Raw genomic sequence first — 18,011 nt, forward strand, 5'->3', positions numbered from 1 at the left:
GTAAAAATTTTCCTGCATGCAAAACTGGTCTATTTATCTAATTGGAAATATGCATTTCCCCTGCACAATTTAATTATAAGAAGAGCCCACCCGCTGTGGTCAACTTAATATAAACAACTGGTAGAACCTTTGTAACAGTGTTATAACTAACAGAATCATACCATGAAGCCTCTGTACCAGTCTTTAATTTCAGCCTTTGTGAACTTTGTGTTCGAGCACAAAAACTCCAAGTCCTCCTTGGGTAGCTTCTTGCTGGATGATTTATTTCCCATCTTCTAGTAGTCTGAAATAAAAAGAAAGTAATTCAATTAGGAACTATTCCTTATGACCAGCACTATAACAAATTGCTCTCTCTATCAGCTGCGGCACTAGGTGCATGAAAAATCATAATTATATCATACAGAAGAACCTGCCTGGTCTTTAACCTCAGTAACCTGACATACTGTTTATCTCAATCACAAGCTTACAATTCCCAAGACTTTTCAAGTCATTATTTTTGTCAGAATACAAACCAACAAAACTGTCCATTAGTGCCAACTCAGAAGTTCACTTCCCGTACCAGTATGTCCCATCAGACAGACTCTGGAAATCTGAACAAAGTGTGGGGAGTACACCCTCAGTGTTACATACACTGCATATCTCTGTTTGAAATGCAGCCCATTTGCCAGGCCTTTTGATCATAGCATAGATGAACTAACATACTTTTCAACTCTGGAGTCAGCATTATTCTGAGTTCACCGAAGGGAACAAAGCTGCACTTATGATTTATTCATTTCCGAACCAGTTCTGAGGGAGCATACATATAATAAACATTAATATCATTAGAACACATTCATGAGGGTGTTTGTTACACCTCGATCAACACAGCCAATCTTATCGTTCATCAAATGCTGTTACACAATGTACAAAAATGTGTTACTAATTGTGGCAAAACAACGAGACAAAAACAATCGCCATAGAGCTTGACCGAGTTCCCCTCTTATCGGAGACCTCTATTTCATGTATAGATTTTTGCTAAAATCTTGTACAGAAAGAAATTTACAACTAAATTACAATTTTACAAGTTCTAAATTCTCCTGAGGGTAAAATCCAAAAGTAATTACTATCAGATTCAGAGCAAGTGAGTAAAAACTTTGGAATAATCCAAATCAAGTTGACTCTCAATGGTGAATAGTTAATCAATTGTATCATTACCTTTAAATTGTGAAGGTAATGATAAAACTTGCATTTGTGAAGTAGAGGAAAGAAGTTGCACTCTATTTTTTTTTCTTCAATATGTAAAACAGTGCAAAAATCAATAAACAAAATACTTTTACAAAGTATTTCAAAAGGGACTGTTTTTGTCATTTTCTGGATGAACAATTAAAAATTCATTTTCATGTTTGTTTTTATTGCTCATTAAAAATGTCCAATTCAATTACTGAGTCTAGTTGCCTTAAATACCATAGAATTTCATGCTGTCTAACTCAGTAAATTATCTTCGTAAATAATGAATTTATTCCTGTTCTTGGGTCTGCAGACTTCCGATGGAAGTGTTTATTTCCAAACTCCGAGATAATTATTCCTGATTGACGGACATCCCAGATCAGAGCATGTACATAAAGACCTTGAAAACACAATAAAAATGCTCAACTCAATTTGTCTTCTCAGCATTTTGGCTTAAAATAAATTCTGCCAGGTGTTAGGTAGCAGGTAGCTGATTCATACGCTAGGTGTGGGTTCTCTGTACTTGATGGAGGGAATGTATTCAGGAGGAGACAGAATTGCACAAGAGATACAAAGTATACAGCGCAGTCTACAAACTGATTAATGACAATCTTGCAGCATTTAGAAATGCACATCTGCTTGAATTGATCAGCATTCGGCTGCTGATAATCTAATAAACTTCTGACAACCAAATTGACTATCAGTAAAACACCTACTGTGAGTTTGAACAAGACTGATAGTTCCTTTAAAATATGCATAACCAATGTTATTATTCCTTCCCTTTTTTCTCTGACAATATACTTGTAAAATAATAAAACTGAAAAGTCTCCAAATTCATTTCTGTTGATTTAATTGCCTTAGTCCATCCACTAATTTTAATATCAAAAGTTGATGATAGTGATACATGTACATGCATATTTTCATAGCAAAATTTAAGTGAAAATAAAACATAACTCTGAAAATTTAAATGAATGAGATATCATCAGCTTAAATATATTTTTACAGTGTCTCAAAGCATTTATTGCAAGTCTCGATGACTCTGAAACTTCCAACATTTGTACTTGGCAGCCATAAAGAGCAAACCACGATACACCCAAAAAGTTTAAAACTCATCAACTGTACGGCATCATCCAAAACCTTCTGGTACAATTTATTTTCTAGTTGACAAGTAAAAGTTACAGAGAAAGGACAGAGCGGCAAACAGTGTTGGTTCCTAGCAGCCTCACAAACTCAGCCAATAAAGCCTTGCTCTCCTGGGATCCGACTGTTCTTCCCTGACAAGGAGCGTTGCTATTATTGCCTTAACAACCATTATTGGATGGCCTGACCATCCTTCATTAGCTAGTCCATCCCTGACATTTGCACATAAAAGGTACAAAATTTCAAATAATGATGGCCAAGAAGGAGTCCGTCTAGGGTCTGAATGTTTAATTTAGAGCAGACTGCAGAGGAGAGAGAGATGAAGAGATGGAGAGAAAGAAAGAACACATGTATGCACTTTTACTAGAAATTACAAGTACATGTATAAATTAATTTAAATGAACCCTGAGCTTCAATAACATATGAATTTGGGCTAATGATAACACCCTTTTACATCCACAAAAAGTCCCATCAGTTTATAATAAATGTTTCCATTATCCCTCATCCATATCCCTCCAGTTTACAGATAAACAGCAACTGAAATTCATCATGTATGGAGTCTCAAGATATTATGCTGATGTCAAGAAAACAATTATTTTCTCCTCAAACTTTCTCACTTTTGTTATCAGTTTTCTAGGCACTCACAGCTATTTCTTGCTCACAATTTCCAACATTACTTAAAAGTGCTCGGAGTTTCCGCAAAAGAACACCCCATTTCTACAGACATTAGCAGCCGAGAGCATACATACTTAAACAATGATTTCCTGAACAAGAAGCACATTGATGGTAAGTAGAACTTCTTAATTTTCAAAGTTTTTCATTTGGTTAACCACACACCCAATAATCCTTTGGGAGAGATGCCCCTAGAGATACAGAAATATTAGATTTAGGCAGACATTGGAGTAAACCAATCTACAGCTCGTAAAATCAAGAAATACTAGAGAAAATGGGAATGTGTCATAAAAGAAGACCCTACAAAGTGCATCTATAAATGATAGAGTAAAAACCTGCAATCAGGGACTATAAAAAGACTAATACAAGAATCCCAGTGCAGAGTGAAATCAATCAAAATCACAGAAATCTGGGGACTGAAATTACACAGAGCACACCATGCTTTAATGCTTGCTTTCTTATTTCCTTACCTTTGAAATCTGAACCCCCGATTTTGTGGTATATGTGTATAATTACACTGTATTGAACTGACCATACCCCTGTTTAACCTCAGAATGGCCACAGCTGGAGACACAGGAAAAATCCTCTCCAGTACAACAAACTATCTTTAAGAAATCAAAAAATCTGATCACAAGCATGTATTTATAACTGACTGCTCATTGATTTGACATTAAAAAATAAACAGCACATCATATTCAGCCAAGATTGCCAACTGCTGTTTGATATTGCATCTGCATCTGAGAGAAAGCTGCAGATGGTTCAAACTGGTATTGCAATTTGTTGACTGATTGCAGACAGCCGGCAATAAACTCCGATGACCGGTAAATTAACCAGTTATCCAATTTTTACATAATTCCTGCCTCTCAGCAGTCCAGCCAACAGTAATTTAATTGTTTACTGTTTAAACTAATTGCTTCGAATATCATCATGCAAATAATTAAGTCTGCTCTCCGACCATACACAACAAGTTGAACAGCTCTCTGGAGAATTCATACTGCACAGGAATAGAGAAAAAAGAAGTAAATTGCAAGAAAAGAACTGATCAATTCTGCCTCATTTCCCTCGGGGTGGCTTGAACTCCTCTAAGACAGACTAGATATTTACATCAGTCTCTTGACATTTGTCTTTTTCGTTCTTTTTCTTAATGATTTACATCTCTTAAGAGCATTAGCTTCAAATTGCAGGAGAAAACTTTTGGGCACTGTCTTTTAGTACACTGGTACTTACTATGATAGCCATTTCATCATAAAAAAAAATCTGCACTTCATAATCATCCAAAGTAGACTTCTTTCCTTACTTATACAAGTAATAGGTTGTAGGTGCCATGTTTTTGGTTCACTGCTTTTTTAAATGATGAGTAAATGGTTGGAAGCATAAAATGTTGAAGGAACAGCAGTCATCATGACAAGAGAGGTCACAGTCTTACATTTGAAATTGTCTGAATGCATGGTTACATCATCAAATAGCAAAAAAAAAATAATAAGAATAATGTCTTGAGAACATTTCTTACGACATTGAAGTCAATATCAAAACAATGTTGTAAATAGACATAATCCAGAATTAATGCATACATCGGTACTATAAAAATTACACTCAAAACCTTTGTAAAGCCATTAATATAAAACATAAGAATTTTATTTTGTTGAGAAGAAAAAATTGTGTACCCAAAGGAGTTGTTAGAAGGAAAATGCATACAGCTGATAAATCACGAAAACTCAAATTAATTTCAGTAGTCTTTCTCTATTCCCATGCAACCACTGTCAAATACCATTATATGGGAAGGGAAACAAAAAAAGTTAAAAACAGATGCTGGTATATCATGCATTCAGTAGCCTCAAAAGAATTCCTTTTTTACAGTGCACGATATGATGGCATGCAAATAACCAAAAAATTTTCAAAAAAGCATCATTTAAGAATCTACATTTACAGCAAAAATGTTTTTCCCTCCGTAATATCCCATCTAGGGATTGATTTAATAGCAATTAACACATGCAAAATAGATGTGTTTCTGAAGAGGTCTTGTCAATATGCCTAGCCAACCATAGTTTTATTAATGAAATATTATTTAAAGAGAGATTAGTTTCCCCCACAAGAATTCCCATAAAATTTACATCAGATATAACACGAAATCATTACTATACATTATTATACTCACCGATTTTAAGAGTCATCAGAAGCATACAAGGGGCATGTGTGTGGATTCAGAATTTCACTGAACTATTAATGAACATTTCATGTAGCAAGTTTCCACAGAAACTATACAATTATAACCTCCATTCAATTGTGCTCCCACTTACACATTTTCTCACTATCAAAAAAAATTGATCCTTATTCCTTATACATCAACGTGATTGGAGCCAATCAAAGTGCTACGATGATCTAGCTTTCTCACTCATATAGAAATGTCCCGCAAAAAGTGTTGAGACTTCACAACAATGATGGAGATTTTTGGTGCAAACTCAGTCCACGTGCGAAAGCTCTGCAGTGAGTTTGGACAGATATTTATGGGATGTGCAAGTTTAAATGCACATAATTTATGAGCAGAAACCCACCAATCTTCTTGAGAAGGCTTCCTTTGTTTTAGATTGGAGAGAGGAAGAAGTCAATTCTGAGAGGAGATCCACCTTTCATCATATGCCATAACGCATCAATCTTGTGAGGAAAAATGCCCTAAAACAAACACTATACGAAGTACCCTCCATTTATACTGATTAAAGGAAGACCACGCTCCCAAAAAACCTGTCAAATTCTAGCGTTGCACGGATGTTTGGGTGTTTTTATTCTGTTGCTGTGCAACATAAATGATTGCTCACATTTATTTTCATATTTTACTTTGAAAGAAATTAATGTAATGTACAAGGAAATGTTCTCATCAATTGTCAATGGACAAATTTCAACTACATCTAATTAGAGATTGTTATTTCAGTTCACTTTATCAATCACAATTGTGTTGAAGTGAGTATCACAAATGAGGTGATAATTTTGCAAGAGTGGCGAAAATACTACAAGCAAACGATAACACTGTAAAAGTACACAAGTTGTACACTCAAAATTGAGTGCACTCATACTAATTTACAAACAGACGTAAAGTGTTAACATGAACTGCATAACACATTTGGAATCAAGCTTTGGTACTTATTTGTATTAATTACCCTGGTATTTATGTATACACTGTAAGTGTGTACTTAAATAATTGGACAAAAAAAATTTGGGAAACAATGATTTATTTTTACATGATTAACTATTAAATCAGAATGAAATTTAAAGACTATCTGTATCATTTAGTTAACTTATCCACCCCCCCCCCCCCCCAAACAAAAAAATGCAAATTACATATATTCATAGCAAATTCTAAATGATTCTCATACACCACAAGATCAGCACCTGTACACTTGAGATAGGATGTTGAGCTTTTGATAAAGGCATGCACAAATCTAAAGGGGGGGGGGGGTCCCATCTGGAATTTAAATTTTTAAAATTAGTACAATGTTAAAATACTGAAAATATGTTGTGGACTCCCACACCTGGTTAACTCAATTATCCCTTGGAACCCCACCCCCCACCCCCGCGAAAAAATATGTGGATCCGCACATGACATGAAAGGAGACCAACAGGGTTGGCACATAACACATTATTGTTCAAGGTATCAACAGGACGATTGGATGAACTGAATTGCAGAAAAAAATTTTAAAAAATAAATGTTGTTGTATTGGGAAAAAAACCACAAAATGATTCTCTTAAATTTAAGAGTATTCTAAGGTACTAGTGGCAAATCTCTGATAAACAAATTGAATTTTTTTTTCGATCAGTCGTCGAATGCTTGTTTTAATCGACAATTCTATACCCAAAACACTACCTAAATAGCAATGGATTGAATAACAAAAATTGATGAAGATCGGCAATAGATTCCCATCAGGTGGTAAATGGTCGGAAATTGAGTCTGAAAAATGGTGGGAATATTTGCACTAGCCTCACACCCATTGCCCGAGATTCCGTCATTGTTACCGGCAAATCATCATTGTTAGGAAATACAAAATCAAGCCACGATTGCAAATAATCAATAGACTTATAATTCAAGGGTGATAGACTTTACAGAAATATGACATTATGCATTTGATTAAATCCAATTTGTTTTCAGTTTTAATGTTATAGAAGGGGAAATAAATAATGGCATAGTCCAATATACAACCAATAAATTTTGTAAAAACTCATATGTACTGGACATTAAGTGAAAAAACTCTAGGCACTTTGTGATTAAATTATATTGGTGATTGATATTTTGCAGTTATTTTCAATCAATAACTATTGTGTTATGTTCAATTTTCAGATTTGTTATTTTAAATTAATTGTAAATCAGGTTGTTTTCTATCAAGCTGATATCTATTAAAATACAGGTAGCTGACTTCGTAAATAATCTCAATTTTAACTTGTCAAAATCATAACTTAATTAGGAGAAAAATTATGGATCAAGGCAACATTCTAAAAAGGTCTAGAAATTCTCCCTTGAGGGGGATATAATATGACTTTACAAAATCAAATTAATCTTGATTCTAGCATTCAAGATATCAAAAAAAATCTTGGAAAAGGCAAAACAAAATAAAGATCAATAATCAGGAACATAATCAAATGAGTAGCAAGCTTCTCATCTAGATTCAAAATTCAAAGAACAATTTTCAAAAGAAAAATTTAATTTACAGCACATCTTATTTCTCTTCTATTGAACTGACTGCAAAGTCACACCAGTCCTGCTTCAGCTATCACCAGGCTGCATCAAGTTAAACGAAAATACATCACCGATTCTGCAATCCAATTGACTTTCCTTGTTCATCCCTTCCCATCATTCCCTGGAGACAGAAGCAACTTATGGAAATGAAGGAGGCGCGAATTTTATGTAAGAGACATTTGAATTTTTATCTAGGTCAAGTCTCTGCGCATAATAAAAAATAAATAAAAGGTCTCTGTGTATTGTTATAGTCTTAAAAAAACTTGAAGGTCACTGCTTGACAACAAAAGCTTTATGAAGTTATTTTCCTGACTGTTGAAATAATGTAGAGCAGGATTTACTATTTGTGAAATCTGATGATAATGTTTACACAATTACCCTACATTGCGGCACATTAAGAGTTTTTTGTTGTCTGTCCCATGTATTCAATATCTGCATGGTTTAATATGACCTTTGCAAATCTCGTTTATTGATAATCCTGGATAATGGATGCCAAATTTTCTTCTAACTAATGGAGTGATTTGCAATTACAGTTATACCACAGCAGATTCATAATTATTATGGTAACACATCAAAAAGCAATTATAGTCATGAAGAATTCTGATGATAATCAAGCAAAAATATTGTGTTTTTAAATTTTTTAACAGTGGCCATAATCATCTTGTTGATGAAGGCCATCTACAATGTTTGGTGATTATGGTGAGAGATTGATTCACCATCAATTCAGCTCTTTGCAATGCAACTAAAACAAACTATTGCAACGGTTACAGACCCATTAAATGGTCATTACACACAGAATCAAACTCCACGAACGTCTTTCGAATACAAAACACTTAATCAACATATAAATTCAGCTTCAGTATTCAAAGCAAATTCTTAATCCGACTACCATCTTTAACATTAAATTTTTGTTTGGCATTTGATTCAAAATTGACTCTCATTAAAAATCACACTGCTTCCTTCCTTGACGTCTTGTCCATGTTCCATATTTACTTTTGTTTCTGAGCTTGACACAATATGTCTTTAACCTTGACAATGACTTTTAATTTGACCTTTCCTTCTGTTGAACCAGTGTTTGTGATAATTGGAGTCAGATTGTAACTGATTGTAATATTATTTGTTAAAGGTATAACATATACTTAAATATCTGAGATCTCATTATCTCATCTTATTTTTCAGCCAGGAATTATGGTACATGCATTTCTACAGCATGCACATGGTCACTGTCAAATAGTCCCAATTACCAGTTGTACTGTACGTAATATAGATCGTAACCAAAGTCATTCAGAAAAACAATTTTGTTTTGCTATGTATATATATTTCCAGAATGCAGTAGGATAGGTGTTGAGGGGAACCAGGAGAGAGGGAAATCCATTAATGAGGCATTCAATCAGACGTAACAGTTCTCGTCCACACAAAGATGACATATTTCTGCTACAGAGGGGCGCGAAAAATCCATTGCCTGGCTCTGTAATCAGAGTATTGACACATTCCCTGACTTGGCCCTGACAGACCAGAGTTACTGCTGACCAGCTTGATAAAGTCTCTTGCCAGACTGGACTGACAGGTCTGTGTACCAAGCCATCATTAAGATGGAGGGCTCCCTTCTTCAACTTTTTTTTTTCTCTCCCCTTTCTTCCTCCAAACCAGCTAGTAGCATAATAAAGCCTCGGTAACCATGTCATTTCCTAAGAAAGTTCTCTGACAAGTATGTACTGGTATTTATTAAGCTTGCATGCTTCCATACTCTGACACAATTCTCACAAAATGCATTATACCACAGATGGATTATACTGATCTAATTTCCATGTTTCCTGGTTGTATTTTCTCATATGTTAGGTGAACAGAAAGTGCGATGGCCATAAAGCGTCTAAACATAGCGTGCTGCAAATGGTTACCGGTAATCATTTTTTCCCCCACTGCATGGTGCCATAATTCTGCAAAACTGTGCCATCATCTGCATTTTGCTTCATTTTCCCACAAATATAGACGACAATTTGAAGAAAATATATTACATGATTTGTATTAAAGTGCACATGACTTTTGAAGAGCTTTCCATTCCAATTTGCGATGAAACCTTACTGCAAATGTTGTGCAAAAGCAAAGATAAATGGGGGGGAAAAAAGAAAAAAATTTCAAGAGAATTCCATTGTTCTTCTATCTGCTGTAAAAATCTCCAATTCAATTACGTACAAAATACAACATGCTTTCTTTGATTTTTCCTCATTTTGATCCGTCTTCTGCATGATGTTGTTCAAAAGGTTTGAAAATCAGTTACGGTAACATTGCTCCCTACATAATGATTGAATTGACCCATATTTATATACTTGTTATGTAGTTAATGAGGATGGAGAGCATTAGAAATTAACTTATTTGTACCTGAAGAACATCTTTTGAATATGGGTCCAATAAGTAACCTGTTCACAAAATAGAAACATTTAAGTTTATAAACATTTTATTCATTAAATTTAGTGTATTCTTATTGTAACAAATGTCTATGGGCCTTGGAGCTAGCCCTATATAAATATCCAAAGGATAAATTTATAACAATTCTTTTGTACAAATATATATATTTGTGATATGTATCTCTGAGGGTTTTCTAGCTTCAATTAAATCAAATTTAACCTTTAAACCAGTAATCAGAATTTCTCTGTACAGCAGTTTTGTTCATAACCCTTTAATGCATTTAGAATTCAGAACAAGAGTTTGATAATTTTAACTACTGTGGAATCATTAGATTTCGTGGTGGCTCAATTTTCGTGGAATTTGTGGGTATGGGTACGTCTCATCCATGAATAAACATTCTCCAAAAATTGATAAATTAGGGTAAAAAAAATCATATTTCCTTTTGTAGGTATAAGAAAATACATGAAATTACCTCCCCCACAAACCTGTAAAATTTAAGCAATCCACGAATTTTAATGATTCAATCCACATAATATGTGTGATTTGGTATTTAACCAATAATTTTACATTACACATGTAAATTGGCCCATTCTAATCAGTAAACAAGGGAGCAAAGGAGATACAAAATTGCTTCAGAAATGGAATATTTCAGCTTGACGTATAACAGTGAAAAAATGAAGTATGTTGCACACAATCAATTTTATAGTTTTTTGCAAGTTAAGCAATACATTTTCACTCACAATTTTAATTATGAATATATGCAATTATTTTACAACATCATTTTAATTTTATAAAATTTACATAACTTTATTTTACAAAAGAAAGACAGAACCGTGGTGATTCTTCTATATTGTCACTATACTTAATTGTCAATAGATTTTCAGAAGTTAATTAATATCACCATCCATCATTTATACCACAGATAGTAATTACAGTGCATACAAATTGGTGTTTACTCTATAAACACATTCAGCGATGTTTGCAGTATAAATTTGGATCTTTAATGGGCAAACAAGATTCACTGATCACTGCAATGTACTGAAGGCAAAACACTACATAATCCTAAAAATGCCCAATTATGGAGCGTGAATCCTTGAAACAACACTTGATTAGCATTTCATTCCGCCCTTTTAAAGCCGTTAATGTTTTATCTTGATGCTCTATAACCCATGCCAGCGGCCATCTAAGTTATCTACCCATGAAACGCTTTAAGACTATGTCATAAAAAGAATTGTATGAAAATGATCGTTCCTAGAAAAGGCAGCAAACGTGTTGAAAATTCAGTGACTGAACTATAAGTGCATGAATTACAAAGTGCCTATCTCCATATCAAAATCACCAACAGATCATTGTAAAAATATGGCTTTAAACTTATACATGTATGATGTTGTTATAAAATGATAATTTAACCAGACAGAGAAAAGTGCTATTACGGTGGTATGGCCCCATAACACTAAGCTCTTACCTGTTTATTCTAATAGCTTGATCACCCAGCCAATGGAAAATGATTTTCACTCACAGTGCTTAGATACTCTGAAAAAAAAAAAAGAGGAGTGAGAAACCTTAAGCAATATGGAAAAAACCATAAACTAAGACTACACTTTACATATATTCATATTTTTAATGTTTTCCTGCAACCATGCAGAAAAATAAAATGGTGCTGAGTATCCAGTTACCTGATTCATGTCGAGAGAGAGAAACATGGGGGTATATTTTATTCCTTTATAGTCAATAGATCACATTCTTAGCAATCAATTACATCTTTTGTAAATATGATGGATTATTAGGCCCATCATCCAAATATCTTTAGTATGATCAAGAGACAGAATTCAAAATCAAACACATTATTTTATTGATACTACGTACAAAATAAATCTGTATTAAACCACAACTTACAGCACAAGGCAAAATTGCGATTGTTTTAAGGATGTCAACATATGAGGAAGAGGCATGCTTGCCATGTGGTTGCTGTAATTTTGAACTTAAACAAAACAGCACAACGATCTGAATAGTAAATGTATAAGTAGAGAGTAATTGTTTGTTGACCAAGCTGCAGAGAATTCCATCAACCTTACAAACAATCTGCTGTTCTAAGGCATCTGTAGGGATTGGGAGAGGGATAAACAAACAGCCTGCTGAGAGATGATGCGGTTTTACAAGGCCTCTTCCCTCAGAATGTGGTGTCCAAACAAATTATTGTTATGTCAGAGATATTGCTCTCAAAGTGATAAGGAGTAAAAAATAAAAAAACCTGAAGTGCACAAAGAGAAAAATACTCTCTCAATACCACTCCTTAAATCTTTCAAAAACGATTATTTTTCTGCATAACAACATTGCCGCCATGTATCTGCATAAATCAGAGATTCACAGATATCGTCAGGTTTTGAAAAAATTAAGATTTAAAAGCTCCTGAATTTATCACATGACAAAACTAATTAAAACCAATCAAACCTGAACTAATACCAATTTAATTATACAATCTAAATGATTAAAAAATTACACTGATGCATATGATATTCACTTTTCTAAAACAAAAATACTAGAAAACCTTAAATTTTACCTTAGAAAACTTGAATCCCACCAAGTTCCTCAATATAAAGCCCACCTATTCTATTAAACGTCACCTCTTTGTTAATCAAGCAGACGCTGAATCTAAAATGTTGATTGTATCTAAAGTGAGCATGGCCCCTTTGGTCCTGATGGCAGTACAAGTTGATTCTTCCCCTCCTATCACTCTTCCAGCATGATTCAGTGCTAGCATCATCTCATAAATTCTGGCACTGCATTGCTCGAAATCAATATGGAAATTCTCTTATATGCATTTATTTTATTACACAATATATCTTACATACATCCATGGACACTAAACCAAAATTGACAGCTGCAGCATCTACTGTTCAACTAATAGACTTAACATCTCACCGACTTGTAATCAAATCAAGACAACAACAAAAAAATACACACAGTTTAACCAAGTAGAAATGAGTCCATTTCCCTTTCAGCCAATCAATACCACAGTCCTTCCTTTTGGTCTATTCTAGGACCCTTGCTCACAAATAACAGTAATTCTTCTATCTTCGCCCTTAGTCCCCCATTCACTAGTTGATGGAGGACCCTTTTACATAAATTGGCCACAATGACCATCGATCCCTCTAATACTCGATTAAATGTCAGCCTTAGTAGGGAATATTCGAGTTATCAACGTCTTTACCTGTCATCTGGACAACCAGTGCTGAGTACCTTAACCTCCCAGATAGGGGGTTTCTCAGAAAAGGGGGTGGATTATTTCAATACATAATACTACAATGAAAAATTGTCCTGTCACTCTTCTCTTCTCAAAACCGACAGGATGTTGACGTTGATCCTATATTATAGTACTTAAACCTAAAGAAGTTGGGATTATATATACATGTATATGCATATGTATTTAATCTGGCACATTTTAGAGAGTTTCAAAATTGAGCAAACCAGAGTGATAATATCAGAAAAAAAATTCTTAACCATTGCAAGTGCAAACAACGGATAGTATTAAAACAGCTCTCTTGCATCCATTTTTCATCTTAAGGGTTGTAAGACTGCAGAGATATGGATCAGAAAAGCAAACATGGTCTGTTTTTTTTTTTTTACCTTACCACACAACTTGGGAATTTCAACAGCAACAAACCAAGTTGGCCACAATGACCATCGATCCCTCTAATACTCGATTAAATGTCAGCCTTAGTAGGGAATATTCGAGTTATCAACGTCTTTACCTGTCATCTGGACAACCAGTGCTGAGTACCTTAACCTCCCAGATAGGGGGTTTCTCAGAAAAGGGGGTGGATTATTTCAATACATAATACTACAATGAAAAATTGTCCTGTCACTCTTCTCTTCTCAAAACCGACAGGATGTTGACGTTGATCCTATATTATAGTACTTAAACCTAAAGAAGTTGGGATTATATATACATGTATATGCATATGTATTTAATCTGGCACATTTTAGAGAGTTTCAAAATTGAGCAAACCAGAGTGATAATATCAGAAAAAAAATTCTTAACCATTGCAAGTGCAAACAACGGATAGTATTAAAACAGCTCTCTTGCATCCATTTTTCATCTTAAGGGTTGTAAGACTGCAGAGATATGGATCAGAAAAGCAAACATGGTCTGTTTTTTTTTTTTTACCTTACCACACAACTTGGGAATTTCAACAGCAACAAACCAAGTTTACTCACTGCATAAATTCTTGCACTGTCAATCAAATATGTACTTTTATAGTCTTAGCAATGCATTTTGAATGCAAATATTGTTGAGATTTGTATAAATCTTGACAGATCTTGATTACACGAGCACAAAAAACATTTTTGCCTGCACGTTAGTCATAATGTGTGAATCATGAAAACACCTAATAATCATGGCAGATCATCATGCTATAAGGCTTTTTATCAATCAAAATAAAACAACATATATGATGTCAAGAAATTAGAGAACCACTTTTTTAAAATTTGAAATGAAAAGCAATAATTTTGTTTGTTCATCAAACCAACTGCAAAAAGAAAGTTTCTTTTATTAATGTTATGGATTTTCATGGGGTAAATGCTACATGTATTCTTTGTTACATATAGAGTGTGCTGTTATTCTCTGTTATATATAGAATGTACTGTTATTCTCTGTTACAGATGGAGTGTGGTGTTATTCTCTGTTACAGATAGAATGTGCTGTTATTCTCCGTTTCATAAAGAACGTGCTCTTATTCTCTGTTAAATAGAACATTTTATCTAATATCACAGGGAAAATAATTATTCTCTGCTCAGACTATTTAAGACAGGATGTACATGTATTTGGAATTGTAAATTGCATGCTAGATATATGTGGTCTTCAAGCATTAAACAGATTGTAAAAAAGTTTTACCATACAAAGAATTTACACTAAAGTGCCCATTAACTTCCATTATTTGCATGAACACAGATTTGTTTCAACACTAAGCCAGACATGTTAAACCCCTACAGTGGGAGATCGCCATGAGGATAGAAACTGTTACATCACTACGTCCTTGGCAAATAATAGCCCAGGATTTCACTCTTGCCTGAGCAACTCTTTTTATCCTGTATTATGGCTTTAACAGCCTATTTCTATCTCTAGGTAAACTATGAAATGCCACTTAATCTATCATTAAAGTGTACCATTTATCACACATACATCCATTCATGTTCAAAGCTGCTTGTTCAACATTTCAGTAAACAGCCCTACAGACAGACGGACAAAGATAACAAGATAAAATCTTGTGCTAACTAGCACAAGCTCTATAAATTCTTCCTGCCAAAATGCCATTTCCATTGCCAAATTTCCTTTTTCTTTCTGTTGTATATTTTCCAGTCTCTATAGAATTCAAGACAATCTTACCTTGAGGACTCAACTTTTCCAAGATTTGCAGGTCTTTGCTTTTGCAAAGGTAGATCAAAGATCCATTGACTGCATGCCCCATAGTGGGCTGTGGCAATTATAGAAATCATTTCTACCTTTTGCTTGGCAATCTCTTCTGAGGATCCAATTTCCCTTACTATGCATATTAGATTTTTTTTTAACACTGGGTACATCCTTTTATAAGCTTTTCCCCATGATAAAAACATAGAAAATAAGATATCACTTCAAGATGATGTCTCTGAAATTCTACATTTGTATGACCATCAGAAAAGCATTGATCAGTTTCCCCTTCCTCAAATATTAATTCACTATTTCAGGTAAAGTACATATACTGCTTAGAATTTCTAATCGACAATGATTAAATATCTCTATATAAAAAGAAATCATGCTAGATGGAAAAGACATTCCACCTTAGTTTTGATTTACAGCTTCATCATGACACATACAATAACAATACACAAAAATGCAAATTGTGTATTTGGCTGATGTTTAACATGATAATCAAGGCTTCTCTAATGGCTAGTAATGGGTGAAAAGGTTCAAGTCAAGGGGAGCAGACAAATACCTTGAATTTGTAGCCTGCAATGAACTCCATTTAGGACAGTTTTCTTTGAAGTTTCTATATGTTTGTATGCTTTCAAATAAATGTTCTTGATATATATATATTCTTTGAATTTAATTGCTTGCTTTTTCTTGCTCTAGGTAATGGAATTTTATTCCCATATTCTGGATCAGATCCATACGTTACCAAAATAGCTTCAAAGAGGATGAGTCTTACTATAGAGATAGAATGGAGTGTTTGAATGGTCTCTCTCGGACTCTTGTGTGTTTGTTTAAGTGGATTGAATTATATCAAACATGGGCTCATATTAATGACATATCACCATACACTAAAAATACCAGTTCATTGATTGAACAAGAAACATCCTGTAGAGGTCACATAGGCATCTTTGTACTGTAGACATGTTACATTTGGCTGTGTATTCGTTTTAGCTTAATTCTTTTTGCAGACAGCAGCTTCCTCTAAATCTAGTACATCGCCATGCTGGTACATGTATATATATATAAAAATAGGCACATCCAGAAATACCCTTATTCAAATCCAATCCTAAATTGTTCAAAAACCAATTCCTGCCAAATATCATACATGCCAATTATAATACTTTCACAATATTTGCTACAACTTAGTGACCAATGCTTACACAACTTGTCCACTAAAAATCTCTGAAGGAAAGAAAATGAAAGAGGATATTTTTAAGAAAAAAAACAACTTTCCATACATGTAATACCGATACTCTTTTAGAAGTCAGCTGGTACATCAGGTAGCCTTCAATCATTTAACATGACAGCAAACTGGTGTAAAAATTGAGGATATAAGAAATCATTGAAAAGAGGTCAAAAACCTTGAAAGTATCTTCTGTACTTGTCACAACTATGTTTAAGTTAATAATTATTCCATTCATGGAGGATTTTGCTTTGTAATGCAATCCTTATTTCATTCAAATGAGTGAAATAAAAAACTGGTGATTACATGGTCCAGCTACATCAGTGGCAATATACATCACTCTAAAACAGGTTCTCATGAATGTCTTGAATGTTATGTCTTTTATCAAACAAAATTCACATTCATCTTCATCAAAAGGAATCAAGTAAAATAATGTAAATTTTTTATGATCTACACCAACGCATTAAGTCAAATCAAAAACTTTCTACTCTAAATCATTTATGACATTCAATTTTGACAAAAGATTCACAATTCAATCACTTTTAGAGCATATTATACTCTATGAATCAAAGCTTTGGATTTAGCTTAAAATTGTTGGGAACAGAATGATTTTACTTATAATGCAGCTTCTACCATAGAATCTAATTTTCTTCAAAAGAATGGCTAAAGTAAATTTTAAAAAGTAAGAGAGTTTGAACTGAACAACTAACACTCCAAGACCAATTTTAAGCAAAATATTGGAAGTGCTCAAATCATTAAATGTATGGAGTCTGGGTGAAGAACAACCACCTTAAAACTTACCTAATCCAATTTGACATTTTGCTACAGCAAAAATCAATTGCATCCAAATGAATAATTCATTAAATTCTTTGTTTAGGGGTAGAAAAATGTATACTACTATGTAACGAACATGGCAGAGCCACCTAGCATCCTAAAGAAAATACATCTAAGACCGCTAAACACTCATGAGAGCGAGATAGCGTTGAGGATTCGGTTTCAATAATGCAAACTTAAGGATACATCGGGGTCCACTTGAGATACAAAATGGATAAGTAAATCAAATCAGACACCAATACATCTTGATTTCCAAAGAGACTGGAACTGGTTTTGCTGACCTCATATTACAATAAATGAATATATGTACCTAAATATCTTGCCCAATTTCCGATATATCTTAATTTGTTTCTTAAGAGACCATGGGTAAGTGGATGGCCTAACAAGAGCCAGTTTTG

At 33.9% G+C, this 18,011-nt stretch overlaps 2 protein-coding genes across 11 annotated transcripts in view; both read right to left on the minus strand.

Moving 5' to 3' along the window:
• LOC128164854 (CAP-Gly domain-containing linker protein 3-like) overlaps positions 1-18,011 on the minus strand; it is a 134,987-nt gene that overhangs the window by 49,176 nt on the left and 67,800 nt on the right. The window lies entirely within an intron of this gene.
• LOC128164858 (neuronal calcium sensor 2-like) overlaps positions 1-18,011 on the minus strand; it is a 39,356-nt gene that overhangs the window by 3,590 nt on the left and 17,755 nt on the right. For 5 of the 10 annotated variants that reach the window (XM_052828896.1, XM_052828898.1, XM_052828897.1 and 2 more), the window contains 2 exons: positions 11,613-11,680; positions 162-283 (listed from right to left, as the gene is read on the minus strand). In XM_052828896.1, the coding sequence (XP_052684856.1) occupies positions 162-272 (111 nt within the window). In that variant the 5' untranslated portion in view covers positions 273-283; positions 11,613-11,680. Of the gene's footprint in view, positions 1-161; positions 284-512; positions 789-5,173; positions 5,511-10,120; positions 10,159-11,612; positions 11,681-12,707; positions 13,071-18,011 lie in introns of those variants that run through there. The other 5 variants (XM_052828903.1, XM_052828902.1, XM_052828895.1 and 2 more) reach the window with 4 other exon arrangements.

Source organism: Crassostrea angulata, chromosome 10 (assembly GCF_025612915.1).
Source record: "Crassostrea angulata isolate pt1a10 chromosome 10, ASM2561291v2, whole genome shotgun sequence".
Taxonomy (NCBI): Eukaryota; Metazoa; Mollusca; class Bivalvia; order Ostreida; family Ostreidae; genus Magallana; species Magallana angulata.